Source organism: Gavialis gangeticus, unplaced genomic scaffold (assembly GCF_001723915.1).
Source record: "Gavialis gangeticus isolate Ggan-Ray unplaced genomic scaffold, GavGan_comp1, whole genome shotgun sequence".
Lineage (NCBI taxonomy): Eukaryota > Metazoa > Chordata > Crocodylia > Gavialidae > Gavialis > Gavialis gangeticus.
Window position 1 is genome coordinate 67,941,542 of NW_017729033.1, and position 18,146 is coordinate 67,959,687.

The following is an 18,146-nucleotide window of genomic DNA, read 5'->3' on the forward strand; positions in this document are numbered from 1 at the left end:
GCTCCTCAGGCAATGGGATTAAGGGGACCAAGAGAATCCTGAGCCAGGCACGGAGCCCGAGTAAAAGATAGGTGGATGGTTACCCTTGAGACAAGGGGGTAGGCCAACGATTTGACTGGCCCCAGGATGCCCTCTTGTTACAAGGGGTTAGTGCATGTTCAGTTCAGAGAAATTGCTTTCAAGAGGAGACTGGATAGGCACCTGGCTGGAGTCTTATGACCCCTCCCACCCCCAGTGCTCCTTCCTGCCCATGGCAGGGGGTCGGACTAGATGATCTGTCTAGGTCCCTTCCGACTCATTGATTCTATGTTTCACCTCTACTGGCTAAATCAAGAGTGGATTTGATAAAGAGCCTTTAGAAACCCTGTTATAGTGCTGCTAGAATGCATGGAAAGTTGCTTCAAGGCTCCTAAAAAGTAAAATGATCTTGGGGATGGATTTGACACAGTATATCTAAGAATGAAGAGGTACAAGATCTTTTAGACCATTTAGGTGCTAATGCAAGGTTGTTTCCTACTGTAAACCATTACCACCACTCAAATCTGATGGGAGATTGGAAAGTACTTTCCACTATAGTTTTAACAATATGGAATCAAGATGAATACTTTCAGTTTTACACTTCTTCATAACCTGTTACTTTGAAATCTGTGGCAACACTGGAAAACACTGTGCTACAGAGGGACTGGCTGGGGCATAAGGCAGTCCCCACATTGGAGGACTGTCATGCCCTAGCCAGCCCCATCAGCATTTACATCTGCTTTGCTGTGCAGTAAAGATCACTGCAGTAAAGTAGTACTTGTAATTACAAGTAGTATCCTACAGCGGAGTTTGTTAATTTACTGCAACCTAATAGGACAGCATGGGTTGCTGCTGAAACTTTACTGTGGAGCTCTGCAGCAGCTTGCCCAGTGATGTTTACTTCTGAGTTCTGAGCTGTAGAAAATTAATTTTCAGTTATATAAAGGAATGGTTTGACTGATGTTGCCTTATGTTTGATATGGCCATGGTAAGTCAAGAGACAGTGGAGGAAGGAAAAGGAGAGGAATCTCAGCCTTCAGACTACTCTCCCCTGTGGGAAGACCTGAAACTCTTGTGGATGGACCCTCTGTGGCTCAAGGATTAGACCCTTAAGTCATCTCAAGAACCATCTCCAATGAGTCATGGTAAAGATCATCCTTGAATTGAGGGCCTGCCACTGCCAATGAAGTGAAATATCATTCAAGAAAATGCTGGGAGTGAGCTCATTGTCTGTAGAGCTCAGGATTTACACATTTCCCCTGGTAATAACTCCAGAAAAAAAAAAAGGGGGGAGACATTTCCCCATCTAAGGTGCACTAAATAGAATGTGAAAGGACAGCTGGAATATTTTATTTATGCTGTGTGTGAATTTATTTTATTAATAAAAGATTTATATAATACAAATTCTACTATCACAGGACCCTAAAGTTGTAAGAAACAAAGAAGAAATGTGTCAACAAAATACCTATTTCTTGAGCCAACAAAAGAAAGCTTGAGCCTGAAGCTTTGCACTCAGCTAAGAGCACGTTCATCTTCTGGTCATTTCACATACTCTCAGGATAGCTTCACATGCATCTTAAATCAGGCCACTGACTAGCCATGACAGCATTTCCTCAACAGGAACTATTAGATACTCAGCATTTTTGGAAAACCAGCTATTTTGTCTAAATGCCCAACTATATTGAGTTAGGCTCCTGTTATTGAAAAATTAGGCTCTAAAATCACAAAATCAAAGATTTTGTATGAGTGTTCTGATACATAAAGTATAACAAATGTATAATTAAAGGTAGGCAAAATGATTTGAAACTGGAAACAAGTATTTGATCAGGTTAGTAGAAGATTAACACATTCCTCCAAAAATCTGGAAAGTATTCATCTTACTTTTGTTGCCCATGTGTCCCCAGCCTGTGATGTAGCAGTAGGTATCCGGCTCAATCAACTGTTCCCTGCTTGGTAAGCAGACTGGCCTTACATAACTTGTCTCACTGATATCTTCATTTAGTTCTACAATGCTGATATCATAGTCAACCACTGCTCTGTTATACCGTGGATGCAAGATAATAGTCTTCACTAGTCGGGTTTGCATGAAAACTGATGGATGATCCAGATTGCTTATACCAAACACCACTTTCCAAACTGCAGCATTCTCTCTCCTTTGAAAGAAAGGAAAACATTAAATTCAAATAAAAAGTTATTTTAGCCACAGCTGTCTCACATAAGTAGTCCTATATAAAAAAAAAATAGAAATCATACTTTAAGAATCTATGTTAAAAACTAAGATCTGAGCAACAATGCAGAATGAATTTTATTAGTAGGTGTTTAGGATTGTGACTCCAAAAAGATAACAAAGCCAGTAGGGAAATACAAATTGGGACTAACTGTATTGCTTTCCTCCCAATGAATTTAGGGTCACATCTTCCAAAGTTCATAGGTGTGTATCTGCTTTGTTAAGCACCAATGCCATTCTCAGAACCACTTGTTACCATACCAGTGAGTATAAGTTTCTCCTGGTGGGTATGTGCAAAGCCATCTAAGTGCTGATCTAATATCTCCCCCACTCCCCACATCCCCAACAGGTAACAATCTTCTCAGAGCCCTAGTTCAACCCAAAGTCCCACAATAGGTTGCTCCCAAGAACAAAAAACGTAGGTTCTCTCCTGCTAGCTAGGGCTACCATCTTAGAGATAAAAAACATGGAATCAAGTCTCTATTCTGTATGGCCTGGAGTTGAGATATGAAATCACATCTCAGGTGAGTGTCCTAACCACTGGGCTAGACATCAGTCTATATATGGCCCAGTGAAGGATGGGCAAGTATGGCCCTTCATGAAATGCAATGGCCTTACCCCAGGATGTGCTAAGTGCCCATTTCCATTGCAATCAAGGCGTTCAGTCAGTATCTTATAGTATGAGGCCATGATAATGCACTACTTTGGTTATTTTTTACTAATTGATTTCTATAAACAACCCAACATTTAACTTTAAAGTTCTTAATGAAGATCTAGCCACTAATGCATACTAAGAAGTCAAGAATCAGAGATTTTTTTTTATCACATGGGGAGGCCTAGCAGGTCTATGGTGGGAGGGGTGTTGCCCAGATCAGATGTGGACTAGCCAGGGTGTTAAAAATAGTTTGGTCAGGGTCAACAGAGATGTAAAAACAGCACAGCCTGGGAACTATGGACTGCTAAGAGTGGCTGGGCTTTCCCAGCCCCAGGGCTGTGCTGTGAATGCATTCAGTAGGCTGAGTTAACCTTTGCTAAGTCAGGTTAACCCCTTGCTGATCTAAAGTTAGTTCACCTCAGATGAGAACTAGTTTTAGATACAGTGTGCCATTTTAGGGTGACCTAAGCCCTGTGATTGCTTGCACACCAGGGCATTTAGATCACTCTAACCTTGGTGAGAGCTATCTAACTACAATGTTTGTATATACCCCTTGTCAGGTGTGCTCTGAAAATGCCTAAGGCTGAAGATCACTTGTCAGTTTGACTTTTAGACAGTTACCCAAGACTGCATATTTCCATGTTTCCATTTTTGATATCTGGATTTTTTTTCATGTGGGGAGGTAAACACAATAGAATCAAGAAGATCAAACCAATTTGAGACGCATAAGAATGGAGCCATAAAAGGATAAGGGCGTGAAATCTCATGATTAGAGCTAGTGGTAAGTCACAGGCTCTGTGACTTCCCTGTGGCTTAAAATAAAAGAACCCTCAGCATTTACACAACAGACTGAAGAGGGTTTTGTACAACATAGCAAACTTTGCAGATGCTGAGGCTTAATCAAAGCTACAGATAAGAAGGGAAACAACAGCTTTTTTCCCCAGCGGTCAACCAGACTGTGGTTTTTAATCATCTTTTAAGAGTTTTGATTGCAAAATAAAGGCTATTTTCATAAAATAATGAGATACGCAAATGCTGACATTTCAGGCTACAATTATCCTTTTATTCCCATGACTAGTTTGTGACTTTTTTGTATATTTTTCATAACAAACTACTAAGAATATTTATGTTCTAGCATGTCTTACAAGCATAGAGCAAGGAAAATAAAACAGCCCTGAGCAAGGAAGTTCACAGCTTGAACTTATTGTCCAAAGGCAGGGAAAAATTATTTGGTATTTTAGTTTTGATCTTGGATGCTTTTATACAATGGATTTCAAACCCCAGGGAATACAGCATTTCACTCCAGTAACTGAAGAGCATATGGATGATGTGTTCTACGACATTTCTCCCATCTCAAAGGTATCAAACCCATATTTGTTATAATGCTTTCTGCTGAATGGCTATGATACTCACACTGCAGCCTGCATCACAAGCTTAGCTAAAGTGTTTCTACCTAACAAGTCTTTGGATAAAATAATACATATTCTCCACTTCCAAGAACACATAAAATATTTGTGTTACATTTTTTTTTGAATTGGTACAATTTACCATAAAACAACTTAGCAGTTATAAACTGCAACCCCCACCTCCCCATGCATCATTATAACAGTGCAGTATTATCAAACACCTAAGGAAGGAGAATAGCTACTGTCATGTATGAAAGTATACTTTTAAAGAATTTAACAACCTAAAATCTTTTGGCTTATAAATCAATGCCACTATAACACCAGCAGAGGGAGCATAACACATTTCTTGTAAATCCTCAATGAAAGTTTAAGGTTTAAGGTGTGGAAGTTGAATAATCTGTTGTCTTCCCAAAAATTTGGGAATAGTTGGGATCTGGAATGAAAACGTCTTTTTTAAACATAACATTCTAGGTACTCCCTTATGTGGTATAGCTCTAATCAGCAATAAATGACCTGCTTCAAATAGTTAAAGTCCTCCTGAAATCTACAGACTGGGAGGTTTCTTTCTACTAGATTGTCTCCTCATTTGTCACTAATGGGTGACACCTCTTACCTGCTGTATTCAAAGGCATTCCAGTGTCGCTGAGACATTCTTGCAAAGCTGTAGAAACACTACAGCAATGAATGAAAACTATTGAGATGCTGTCAAATTCTATCAACTAACCATGAAGTGAACTTGTGTTTAAGTTGTCCCCTTTGATTTAAAAAAAAAAAAAAAATCAGTTGTTCACAAATAATTTACAGAGGCTGTCAGAGCAGGCTGAACAAGAAAAGCAGCTGCTAACAGAAAGAAAATTATCAGGTAAAAAATGTCTCCTGCTTCACATTTCTCTCCTCACTCATCACTAACAGGAAGTACGCAGGCAGTGAATCACAGAACTAGATGGAAGATTACAGCAGAATTTTAATTACTACAGCAGAATACAGCTTCCCACCATATAAAGCAGATGCTTGGTAATTTAAGGAATTATTTGGGAACCAACCAAAAGTCCCTCCTACCTAAATGATGCTTCTGTGAAGGAATGGAAAGCTACTTTTTCCAAATACTTTCGTCCCCCACTGTTATTAGGTGCCTTGTAAAAGGTTTGACTTCTTTGCTGAATGAGTTGCCAGAAACTGTGCAGGGGGACAGTTACAGGGCACAGAGAGAAAGCACTGCTGAGGAAAAAAGACCCTGCAGAGGTGTAACTGGCATGAACATCACGTGCCCTCTGCGGCTGGGGAGCACAGTGAGTGCCCACAGACAGTGGCGGCAGCAAGCAGGGAGATCCTGCAGGCTGCCGCGGCAGTATTGGCAGTGAGGGGGGATGGTGAGCGCCAACCAGCGATCAGCAACCAACCACAGATGCCATTGGGAGCCACCGGCAATCAGTGACCACCCACAGATGCTGGCGGTGAGGGGAGTGGTGACGAGCAGCAACCACCCGCAGGTGCTGCCAGCAGTGTTGGTGACAGCCAACCTCAGGGTATGCACTGCCAATCTCAGGGGGTGCATGTGCACCTCCTACATGTCACCAATGGTAACTGGTAAGATTTTCACCCTGGACCAGTGTTTTCCAAATCTGACGAGTTTATGTCCCACTCCCATGCCCCCCTACTATGTCTGTCACCGCTGCTTCCCTCATTGCCATGTGCTGAGTGCCACCAATTCTTCTCACCATGGCAATAGACAGTGGGGAAAAGAAAGAGCAACAGCAGCTACACTGGAGGGTCTGAAATACAGGGCTGTCCCCCAAAAACCCAAAAACCCCCATGCCCCAGCAGCAGCATGGTGTCCTTGTGCCTGGGTGCTGCTCCCACCGCCACAGTGCAGACTCCTGGGGTGGGGGTCCATTCTGGTTGGTGCCTGTGGCTGGTGTCCTGCTCACCCATTCCTAGTTATGTTACACAGACCCAGCAATGAGCCCCTGAGGTTGGGGAGGTAAAAGGGAAAAGGTTCAAGCCTTGATTTTTCACATAACTTGCTCAGAAAACTTGCTTTTGCATTTCTGGGATCTTATGTTTGCAAGGTTTATCCATAAGCAGGCTGGAAGTGGTTTTCCCTCATGTTCTTGGTTGAGCCTCACCACAATGAGTTAACAGAGTCCAGTGGTATACCTATGTGACTCAAAGCAGAAGGAGCCTGCTCTAGAGGTGCTGTGCCAAAGGAACCTGAGGTTTAGACCCTCAATATCCTGGTGTTTTTACACTTCAGGAAAGGTATAAGAAGCTAAAAGCTGAAGTGAAGTCACTACTGCACAAAAAATAAAGTTACGAAACAGAAATAACCAACCCAGGGGCTGGTTTCCTAGTGCCATGACCTGAATGGTGGGGCATAGTCCTGGAGTGTCCATTAACAGCACAGAACCATCTCTGAATTCCACAGGAGAGAGGTGTCACCCATTAGTGATACACAGCAAAAGAAACAGTACAGCAGAAATGTCCTTAAACACTATCTGGGGGAAAAGCATACCAAATGGATGTGACACAGCTCTGCTTGTCTTTAGAAGCTAAATTAACAGATTGTGGTGCAAAATAAAGTAAAGATGATAAACTTCAAGACCAAACATTGTTTCTTCAAAAAAGGTGCTCTGGTTAGCATTAAAAAGCCATTGAGATCTGATCTCAAAGATGCATGTTGGGCACTCTAGTCTTCAAAATCCTTGGGGTATGGAAGCTCAGGTCCCAGAAGGTAGGAATTATTGGTAAATATTGTCTTTTTAATGGTAACAATCATACTGGAGGTAGCATATAATTTTCTTAACATTAGAAAAGGAAACTTCAGTACCTCAAAGAAGTATTGAGATTACACACACACGTGTGTAAAATCACTGTTAAATAGATATATAACAGTGACTACTGCCCACCTGTTCCTAGCCATTTTTATTTTGGCACTCAGTGAGATTTATCAGTCTATTGCAACTATATGTGACACATTAAAATGTCATTTAAAGAGGGTGAAATTTTTTTTCTGAGTTTCCCAGCTGAGTCAGCTACACCATTTTCCCTCCATCAGCATCAGACACCATTTTCAAGCCCATATTATTTGTTGCTTTGGACAAGTTCATAACCTGCTACTATGCTTATTGGAAGTCTTGATATTTTTGCATGGAAGTTGTTTATCCAAGTAATAATTTGCACATTAATAGTAAAACTGATTGAGCTCTGCTCACCCCTCAAAGCAATGGGCTACTGTCAAGACCCACTTCTTTGCAATCAAAACACAGCCACATATGTGCCCACTTGGCTCACTCTGCAGAGAGCACTGCCATGGCCACCGTCCTGGGCGGCTGGTCCTGCCACCAAGGATCCTCTTGTACATACGAGCTGCAGGACGATGGCCACAATCTAAAAAGAAAGGAATGATAGAGTTCATTATGCAATACTATGATGCAGGCAATGGCCCCCAAAATATGTTCTGGAAAAAAAAATATTGCCAGTGGGCTTCTCCTGGGAAAAATTCATAAAATACATAAAAATACAGAACCCGACATTTTAACACCATGCATACCAAGCTAAATTTGTTCCTCATTTCACTTCAGTGGATTTACTCCAAAGATTAACCGATCTGTTCCATCCAGGTAAATGAAGAAAAAAAGAGTAAATTGGAGGAGTTTGCCTTTTTCTGTAAAGTGGAACCACCTGTCTATTCTTGACTAGGGGGATTGTTTTTATAGCACACCTGTCAGCCACCATCATATAGTGGCCACCTTATAGTACTGGTCAGAACTGATCCTGAAGGACTAATGGTGGTAAACTTGTCCCAGGTTGGAATCCCAAATTGGAGATGTGCACTAGGGCTGTGCGAAGCTTCGGTAGCCAATTCAATTTGGAGGAGATTCAACCTAATTCGGCAGCTGAATCTCCAAATCCAAATCGAATCAGGAGACCAATTAAAAGGTCCAAACTGAATCAGAAGCCTCTCAATCAATTCAGAAGAGATTCAGCCATAGACTAGACTAAAGAGGCAGCAGTCCTCACCACGCTGAACACAGCTGCCTCCAGCTGCTAAGTCTGTTGTAGTGGGCAGAGGGGAGAAGGAAGGCGCATGGGGGAGGAGGGAGGGATTGGGAAGGTGGACAGGGGGGCATGGGATGCAAGCTTGGCAGTGGTGGGAGTGGGAGCTATGTTCTGCCACTACTTGCCCAGCTGGGGCAGGGGAGGAGCTCAGCTCGCTGTGCCTGCCCAGCTGGGGCAGGCACAGCTCACTCCAGGCATAAAGGGGCAAGCGGCAGCAGGGAAGAGCCCCCGCTCCCAGCACTGCCATGCCCGCATCCTGTGCTGCCCAGTGCCAGCTGGGCAAGCAGCTGTAGCACCTGCATCCTGGGCCCCCTTGCCTTGGCTGAGCTGGCAGCAGCAGTGCCAGCATCCTATGCCCCCCTGCACTGGCTGGGCAAGCAATGGCAGCGCTCACATACTGCGCCCCCCTACGCTGGCTGGGCAAGTGGCAGCAGGGCATCCCAGTCCCACCAATGCCATGCCTGCATCCCATGCTCCCCTGCCCCCCACCCCAAGTCCCGCACCCCCCCGCCCTGGCTGGGCAGCTTGTCCCAGCCCCAATCCCTCCCTCCCCCATGACCCTTCCCATCCCCCTCCGCCCCCTACAACAGATATACCAACTGGAGGCAACTGTGTCCAGCATGGTAAGGACTGTTGCCTGTTTAGTCTATGGCCAAATCTCCAAAATGGTGCCAAATCTTCGGGTCTGATTTGGCTGAATCGAATTGGGACAGTGATTCGAATCTCCTAATCCAATCACTGTCCCTTCGAAACAGCCAAATCTGAATCTGAAGCAAATACTTCCCTCTTTGCACAGGCCTAATGTATACCATACTACTGACTCAGCTGCAGCATACTACACTTGCTTTGCGTATGGAAATTACTAATGGAAAAAAAAATTTTGCTCATATACAGGGAAAGTTTATTGCAAGTATTTCAAGTGCTCTGTCCTTTCTCCTTTTAAATAATCACCACTTCCTTTGGAAGCTATACCCTCACCTTACAAATGTCACTGACAAGATATTTTCCATTACCCAGTTAGTCAGTTACCATTATTTAAATGCTCTTAGCACTTTCTTTTAGTTCCTTCTTTTAATTCTTGCTTTGGGAGGTGGCCAAAGCAGTGCAGTTTTTTTCATCCTCTTGTTTAAACCCTGCCTGATTTAGAGAGTAAGCTAAAAACATCAGATTCTGCAGTCCTTTTAGAATCAATCCCCTCTGGGAAGATATCCTACTTTGCACATATACAGGTCAGTTATGAAGAAATAAATTAGCACAATGCCTATTTTCAATCCTTGGCACATTCCCTTATATAACCTCAGGGGCAAGGATGCTTGTGTTGCCTTAAAGTTCTGTGCATGTATTGTGTGTAGGCAGGAAACACCCTAAAAGAGTCATGTGATATGATTTTTCTAGAAATAATAGTTAGTCAATTTGTTTCCTGAACTTAGGTCACATTTTTTAACTAATCTCATTCACGTTGGGCTAATTTATTTATTTAAAACGTTCTTCACAAAAGCTTTCCAATGTGGAGAACCTGACCTCATCCCAGCTGAAGAATTGCTGCATTTTCAAACCTATTAAATTTGCACAGTCTGCTGTGCATTTAAATTTGATCTGGACTTCCTTCATTAAGATTCCCTAAACCCTTGACATTCACATTAGCAAGTGGAGCACAGCTTGTATTCCCAACTCAGGTGCCTATTCTTGACTCACGTCCAACACTGACAAAAGTTTAGTTTAATTGTCAGAAACATGGCCACTGACAAGATCAATGCCATGAAGAACTTTATCCTTTTGTCATACTCCAAGTCACAAGGCATTAGGAAGGGGATGATACCAGTGCAAACAATTATTAAAATTGATTCTGAGCCAAGTTCTGATTTCAATCACTCTAGCGTAAATCCATAGTAACTCCAATAAAAGCAGTGGAGTTACTTCAGACTTAATGCAGGTGTAACTTAATCCGGCACTGTTTCATTGGAATCTATGGATCAAATTATGGATTAAATTATAAGGTCCTTACATGGACAATTTTCACTTAAATTCAAGAGAGTTTTCCTTGGTAAGATTCGAAGAAGAATTCTAAAATGTGTAAAATACATATCCTACAAGTCTTACAAAGGGAGAACAAGTGTAGAACAACCCTGCTCCCCTTGAAATCGATAGTAAAACTCTCAATTTACCATGGCCTAGTCTAGTATCTGCAGCAGACAATAACGTAGCCAAGAGGTGAGAAAAACTGATCATACCAGATGTTGCGGCAAAAAGAGCTAATGCTACACTAATGAGTGAGCAAAGGTAAACAAAATGTAAGGAGAAATACATATTAAAGTATTTACCTTTAAAAATATATTCAAACACGTTTAAAATTACATGGCCAGGAGCTCCACGGCAATATGCTTTTGTCTTACCTTCTTTGGTACAAAGAAGAGACACTTTGCTTCTGCTTTGACATGACTGCCTAAATGTCAAAACAAAAACATCATGAAAATCCTATATTGACCACTTTACTTATCATCAGAACTGTTATATCTTCCCAATACAGGTGCACATAAATCAGTTGTTCAAATTAACCCACATGGTATAACGTAACACAGCAGCTCCAGAAATTGCCCTGGCTTCCACTGTGTTTCTGGAGGCAATTTAAAACATGAGTTTAGAGCTATAAGACTCTTTATGAGTTGGAGATTACCTCTTTTGGTTTTAACCCAACAGTTGAGATCAGCTGGGAAGTGAACCTGACAATGCTAACTCTGGACATCTGAAGGCAGTGAAGTCACTATGAGAATTCTCTTGCTACATATAGCTGGAAGATAAAAATCTTTTAACTTTTTAAAATTCAAAAACTATTTTTCATTTTAAAAAAGGAAACTTTTGCCCAAAGAATGTTGGTCTTTTGCTGAAAAACCTGAAAGTTTAAAAAAAAATTAATGTAAATGAATTTTTTTTTTTTTTTTACACAATGAAAATGTTCCAGGGGTGAGAGGAAGAGGGAGGAGATTCATTTCTTGACTAGCTTATATATGTTTCCATTCATGTACCTCCCCATCTCATTGGTTTGATGAGACCTCTCAGAGCATGTAAGTTTAAGTGTATATAGGACTCTGAAGGATCATGGCCAAGTTGTTGCTATATATATTTTCAAATATTTATCTATGTTCCTCGAGAGGTTATGATGGACATATACTGTAGTAATGGGGAAAAATACATAAATGTTTGGATTCCATAGACAATACCACTTAAAATGTAAACTATTTTTCAACTAAAACTATATTAATGCATAAACTAAAGCAATACATAAATCAATGTTGTGCTCCTATTTTATAAATCAGCCTAATTAACAATTATTAGTTAACAATAACTAGTAAAAATATCAACAATGTGGGCATGTGTGGAAAATAGAGAAAAAGAGCAAATGGAGACCAAAAAGAGCAGAAAAAAAATTTCACTCATGAAAAATAAATATGCCCTAAGCTACCAATAGTAGTACAAGCTGTTACAAAGCTGCTTTCCATTGTAAAGTTTGAACAATGCTGCAATAATATTAGTAAATAGTATAAAACTGCATAATGTAATAAAACTGTACTGATGAATATTAATGGGGGCATGCTAACAATTTAAATTTGCATAGTACTTTTGAAGCAAAAGGACCTCAAGCAAACAAATACATAAAATACTGTAATAATTAAATACCCCATACAGGGCAAACCAATATGGTGCCTACAGATGTTAGGGGCTGCATTCTTAACACATGGCACTTTATACAAACCACCATGGCTAGGGACAGACATTCAAAAACCCTGAGCTTAAATTGATTCAATCTTTGCAGGTTAGTCTAACCTGTCTAGGCTGAACTAGTTTGTAACCATTCAGACATCCCCTATGGACTGAAGAAGTGCAGGCACATGCCTGCAGTGGCTCAGGCTAGAAGCCAGAGCTGAGGAGGGGTGTGGCCAGGCCCTGGCAAGACACTCAGATTAGGGAGGGGTCCCCCCCATTGCTGTTGATAACAGAGCATTGAGTTACAGAGCAGAGAGTTACACAGGGAGTTGTTAGCATTTAGCACCCATTTAACAAAACAGCCTCATTAGTTCAAGCTCTTCTTAAACAATTTTTTTCCAAGGAAGGAATGGAGAGACATTACCAGCTACCTGTTGATTAGTTCCTAAGCCAACACTGTCCTGTCTGCCTTTGTCTCATCTCCCACAGCACAGGCTGTAGCCAGCCAGCATGTGGTATGCTAGCTAATGCTGAGAGGTGTCTGTGTGAAGGAGAGGGCAGGGGGGAATCCCTGCTTGAGCAGGGAGTTGCGGGGTGGGGGGAGGGCAGCAGGCAGGAGGAAGCCAGGCAGATGCTGCTGTGTCTACAGTCTCTGCTGGAGATCCAGCCAGGGACCAGGGTGGGGGCCAGCCCTGCTGGGCTGGAGCAGAAAGCAGAGCCCCGCCCAGGGTTGCAAAGCATCTGGGATACTGGGGGACTCTAGTTCAAGTTAAATCAAGAAGGGGGCTAAGACAGACATTGCATAAACCGGTTTGACTCAAATCAGTTAAGTATGATATTACATTCAACCAGGTTTACCTCAAACCAGCTTCAGCCATTTTCAAACCAGTTTATGTGCACCAAACATCTGTTCTATTACAGGTTTAAACCAGTTTCTGATTACTTAAACTGTTTTTTATGTAAAGTCTGTCCCTAGCCAGTGAGTTAAAAGTCCCGCCCCCAACCTAATAGATGTTTGCCTGTTGGGTCAGGGATTGAACCTGCTTACACCGGCCTCAGTCCTGGCCAGCAGGCAGGGATGTACCAGCAATTTCCCCAGCCCCCCACCGCCGCCAGCTCTAGGGGAGGGAGCAACATCCAGCTGCTGGTTGTTTTGCCTGGCCTGAGCTGGAGGGGGGTGTGGAGTGGATCCCCCTTACCTGTGTGTCCCCCACCCCCAGCTACCCTGGCTAGAGTACTGGGGGAGCTGGGCCAGGCCCGTGAGGTGAAGGGGTTCTGTTCCCCCCCACTTCTGGGCAAAAGAGTTGGCAGCCCCGTGCTGCTGCCATTCTCAAGCGGTCCAGCCACAGATGGGAGGTTGGAGTGAAATAGAGCCCCCTCACCTAATGTAGGGTTACCGTACATCCAGGTTTTCCCAGACATGTCCTCTTTTGGAGTCTTCTTATGCATACCCAGACAGGTTTTTTAAAAAAATATATCAGCAAATGTCTGGGATTTTGCTCTGTCTCTACCCAGCTTGCCGCAGCAAGGAGCTACTTGGGGCCTGGAGCAGGGAGGGCAAGGCAATTGGAGGCTGGGGCATCATGTGGTCTACACGCAGCCCCAGCAACTGCAAGCAAAGGGGAGTGTGTGTGTGTCTGTATGTGGTGTGCATATGCGCCTGCTAGTGCTGGAGCTGCAGCAGGGACAGGGAGGTGAGAGAGCTGTCTGCCCGTCCAGTGGGGGACAGGGATGCAGCAGGGACATGCATGGGCAGCAAGGCTTGTGGGAGGGTGGCAGGGGGCTGCAAGTTGGGAGCGAGGGGCACCAGCAGGGCTGGGATGGGGCAGAGGCTGTGGGTCAAAAGTGAGGGGTATCAGCAGGGACAGTGGGGGTGCTGCAAGTTGAGTGAAGGGCACCAGCATGGTCTGGGGAACAAGGTGTTGTGGGTTGGGAGTGAGGGGCAGCAGCAGGGCTGGGGGCTTGGGAGTGAGGGGCAGGGGTAGGGCATGGGCACATCACTGCCCCCCAACAGTCTGCCTCTCTCTCTTCCTCCCCACAACAGGTGTCCTTTTTTCTGAAGCTGGAAATATGGAAACCCTACCCCAATATCCCATCTGGGGTAGCTGGGGGAGGCAGAGGAGGGGACGACAAGGCAAGGAGGCTCCATTCCACACTTCCCCTTCCAGCTCAGGTCAATGACAGCTGGGTGTTGCTCCTTTCCCTCCCTCCCCTACTGACAGCTCTGCCCCTTGCATAAAAAATTAACCCTCAAGAGAACACAATTTCCCTAAGGTACTCTGCTATAGAGCACCTTAATCTAGTAGCTGATTTGAGAGGAGTTAATTTTTTCATGATTAGCCATTTTAAAAGCGCTCTACAGCCATGCACATGTGTCATGTCACATCTGTAGAGTGCTTTCAGGGGCCTGACTGCACAAAAAAAAAGTCACTTGTGTAAGCACTCAGTGTTACACTACTGTTTAAAACAAAAAAGGTAAATGCTACTGCTTTTACTAAGCCAGAAAGTAATTTATCTGATGTGAATTTGGCTAGTTTGTATTATTGGCAAAAAATGACCACCAGTGGTCAGACCTAGGCTGCATATATCATTGCAAGAGCTCTGTCTTAACAGGATGGGTTTTCAAATGTCTTCATGACTACAGGTACTAATCCAGCTTTGGTGCAAGTCAGCACAAACCAAGGTTTACCAATATACTATGATACTTCAATATTTCAAGAGTTTCTTAATAGTTACCATTTTCTACCATGTCTTCTGAGTGACCTGAGACTAATACAGCTAACTACCTACCTCAGCTGTTTTCTAGACATCTACCAAACATCAGAGATAACTCAAATTTAAGAGTAATTAATGACAAAGGAATTATATGCCCAGAATCTCATAGTAAAAGTCTGAACAACAAGCTTTAAGTGTTTCTTTTGACAAATACTGCCTTTTAAATATATACAAAGTCTATTTTAAGGAAAAAAGACAGTGGTGTTCGAGCATTTTTTACTGGCTAGATTGTTCCACCAGTGTTATTCTTTCTGTGATGCTTTGAGTCAAATTCAAAGTTGATTTGTACTCCAAGAACCTTATTAATTTAAAAAACGCTACAGCTATTGTACAGTTGAGGGAAATACCTGTCCTTCTACAGCCTGAATATATAGATTGCAAAATTGTCCTCAGAGATTTAAGGCTAATATCAGCAAATATATTATGCTGTCCCTTACATATATGTAACTCTGAAGAAAGTTTTGAAAGCAGTTCTCTGTATAAAAAGACTGTGAAATATCATCACTGAGACCAGTCTTGCACTTGAGAACAGAATTTCTCTCTAAACGTTTTCTCTGACTTGTGCTCCCATAGCCAGTTTCCCAAAAGAGGAAAATATGAGATGAACGTGTGTAAAATGTACACTCTGCTATCATCATTTGTCAAGTTTCCCTCTTCAGAAATACTGATGCCTTCATTAGCTTCTGCCAGACCTTTAGGTAGCATAGTAAAATGGCATCTGGCATTAGCAACAATACCTGTAAAAGCTATTAAACGTTAGGCTTGCAAGAAGAGTCATTGACAGAATAATGTATTTCTCTCCTTCGGATTATACAGTTTAAGCATTCTTGATACTTGTCCAATCATAAAAGTTACTTTCTTGGAGAATAGAAATCAGTACCAGTATTCATAGGTGGATACAGAATCATAGAAAATTGGGGTTGGGCGGTACCTCAGAAGGTTGTCTAGATCAGCATGTCTCAGCCCCGTGGTTCTCAACTTTTTTCTGACTGGGACTCATTTGCAAAGGTCCATGGTCTGTCCAAACCCACACTCCCCTGGCTCTGCTGGTGCTTGGCCCCCAGACCCCTGCCCCTTGGGCCATGCTAGGGGCCCCTCACTCCCAAACTGCAGCCCCCTCCCCTCCCCACAGCTCTGCCAGAAGAATCCCAGCTGCCCCGTCCCACTCGAGCAAGGAGTGCAGTGGCTTCAGCTCACGTGAGCGGCAGCAGAGTGAGTCCAGCTCAGCACAGGCTGGAAGGAGGAGGAGGGAAGCTCCTGTGCTGCACCAAGCAGTCTGGTCACGGCCCCTCCCATCCCCTGAGCAGTGTCTTCTAGCCGCCCTGTCCCCATGAGCGCAAGCACTGGCCCTGCTGCTGCCAACCTGGCCACACAGCTCCCTTCCCTGCCCCTTCCCCCACTGGAAGGGGAAGGTGCCGTCTCGCTGCCCCTCTGCTCTGCTGCAGTCTTGGCACCTGGGCACATTCCTCCAGCGCTGATCAGCCCAAGCAGCCCCTTGCAGGCTGGAATGCTGTCAAGCCTGCAAGGGGAGACCCACGCTTTCCCATGCTGATTCGTCCGTGACCCTTTCAAATATTCCCACAACCTACTTTTGGGTTGTGACACATGGGCTGAGACATGTTGATCTAGTCCAACCCCTACTCAAAGCAGGACCATCCTCATCTATATCATCTCAGCCAAGGCTTTGTCTACCTCCACCTCTAAGGATGGAGATTCCACGGCCTCTCTGGGTAACCTGTTCCAGTGCTTTACTACTCTCCTAGTGAGAAGATTGTCCTCATATCTGACCTAAACTTCCCTTGCTGCAACTAGAGATCATTGTTTCTTGTCCTGCTACCTGCCACCATTAAGAACAGTGTACCTCCGCCTCCTTTGTAATTACCCTTTTAGGTAGTTGAAGGCTGCTATTAAGTCTCCCCTCAGCCTTCTCTTCTCCAGACTAAATACACCCGGTTCCCTCAGCCTCTCCTCAGAAGTCATGTGCCCCAGCCCCTGAACTATTTTTACTGCCCTCCACTGGACTCTCTCCAATATGTCCACATCTGTTCTGCAGTGGGGGGCCCAATAATTGACACAGTACTCCAGATGTGACCTCAGTGTCAAATAGAGGTGAATAATTATTTCCTTCAACCTGCTGGCAACACTCCTACTAATACAGTCCAGTAAGGTGTTAGCCTTGCATCCCTGAGGACAGAATTTTGCAGTCTGTGTATTCAGACTGTAGAAGGACCTGGGGGTTACAATGGACAATAAGCTGAATAGGAGCCAACTGTGTGCCCTTCTTGCCAAGAAGGCTATCTTACTTTGTCATTTTGAATGGGCATACTTCTCATCCTACACTCAACATAGAACATGGCTAATTCTGACAACCCCCAAGGGGGACATATTTTGAGCTATTTGGGGCTGAAGGCCCAAGTGGCTTGTCTGACTTGAGAAGTCTAGTGACAACTGCCATGACTCTGTTATCAACCATTTGCCAAAGGCATGGTCAAAAATGATGTTGGCTTATCAGGTTTTCCTTTATTCTTAATTTAAGACCAACAGACAAATTGTATTCTAACCTTCCCTCGGAGTTCGCTAGGTTCTACTCAACCTCTTATCTTCTGACTCAGGAGACGTCTACACTGCAAGAGAACAGCATATCATAAAAATACTAAATTCACTTTAAATGAACTAGCTCAGGTACAAGAAGGTGGCTAGCCATAGCAGCATAGAGCTAAGCATAAACTAATTGATTCTGCCAAGAAACAAGCTCATTCACAGCAAGCTTTGCTATCTTTCCACTGTACTGCAAATCTTGAGAAGATGCCTTCTTTCCAGGGAACAGATATATTTCTGATGAAATGTTTTGTGAATTTTTCCAGTGTTATTTATTACCTGGCTATTGATACATCAGCTGGCTTTATGAGCTGGCATGACACTTTCTTTCAGTTTATGAAGCTGTCATTGTAACCTTTGACAGGTTAGGATATTGTTTCAGTGTCCTGGACCAATATCTTTGATATTGCCCTAGTTAGTTATAGCCTGTCCTCCCGACTTCCAGAAATATTTTCTAGAATTCACCTGTCTGCAAGGGATAAGGAGCAACTGCTTCTTCAACTCATAGTTTCATAGATTTAGGGTCGGAAGGGACCTAGTAGATCTTCTAGCCCGACCCCCCGCCAGGGCGGGAGAACAACAAAACCCCAAAACAAGAAACGGGACTCAAATGAGTCCAGCCAGGTAGGCATCCAGCCTCTTCTTAAAGACCCCCAGGGTAGGGGCCAGCACCACTTCCCTTGGAAGTTGGTTCCAGCTCCTAGCC

The 18,146-nt window shown here is 43.5% G+C and overlaps 1 protein-coding gene across 3 annotated transcripts in view; it reads right to left on the reverse strand.

Annotated features, from left to right (window-relative positions):
* The window catches only part of CORIN (corin, serine peptidase), a 313,652-nt gene that overhangs the window by 3,211 nt on the left and 292,295 nt on the right, over positions 1 to 18,146 (reverse strand). For all 3 annotated transcript variants that reach the window (XM_019526369.1, XM_019526368.1, XM_019526370.1), the window contains 3 exons: positions 10,759 to 10,808; positions 7,519 to 7,693; positions 1,900 to 2,171 (listed from right to left, as the gene is read on the reverse strand). In XM_019526369.1, coding sequence (XP_019381914.1) covers positions 1,900 to 2,171; positions 7,519 to 7,693; positions 10,759 to 10,808 — 497 coding nt within the window. The remainder of the gene's footprint in view (positions 1 to 1,899; positions 2,172 to 7,518; positions 7,694 to 10,758; positions 10,809 to 18,146) is intronic.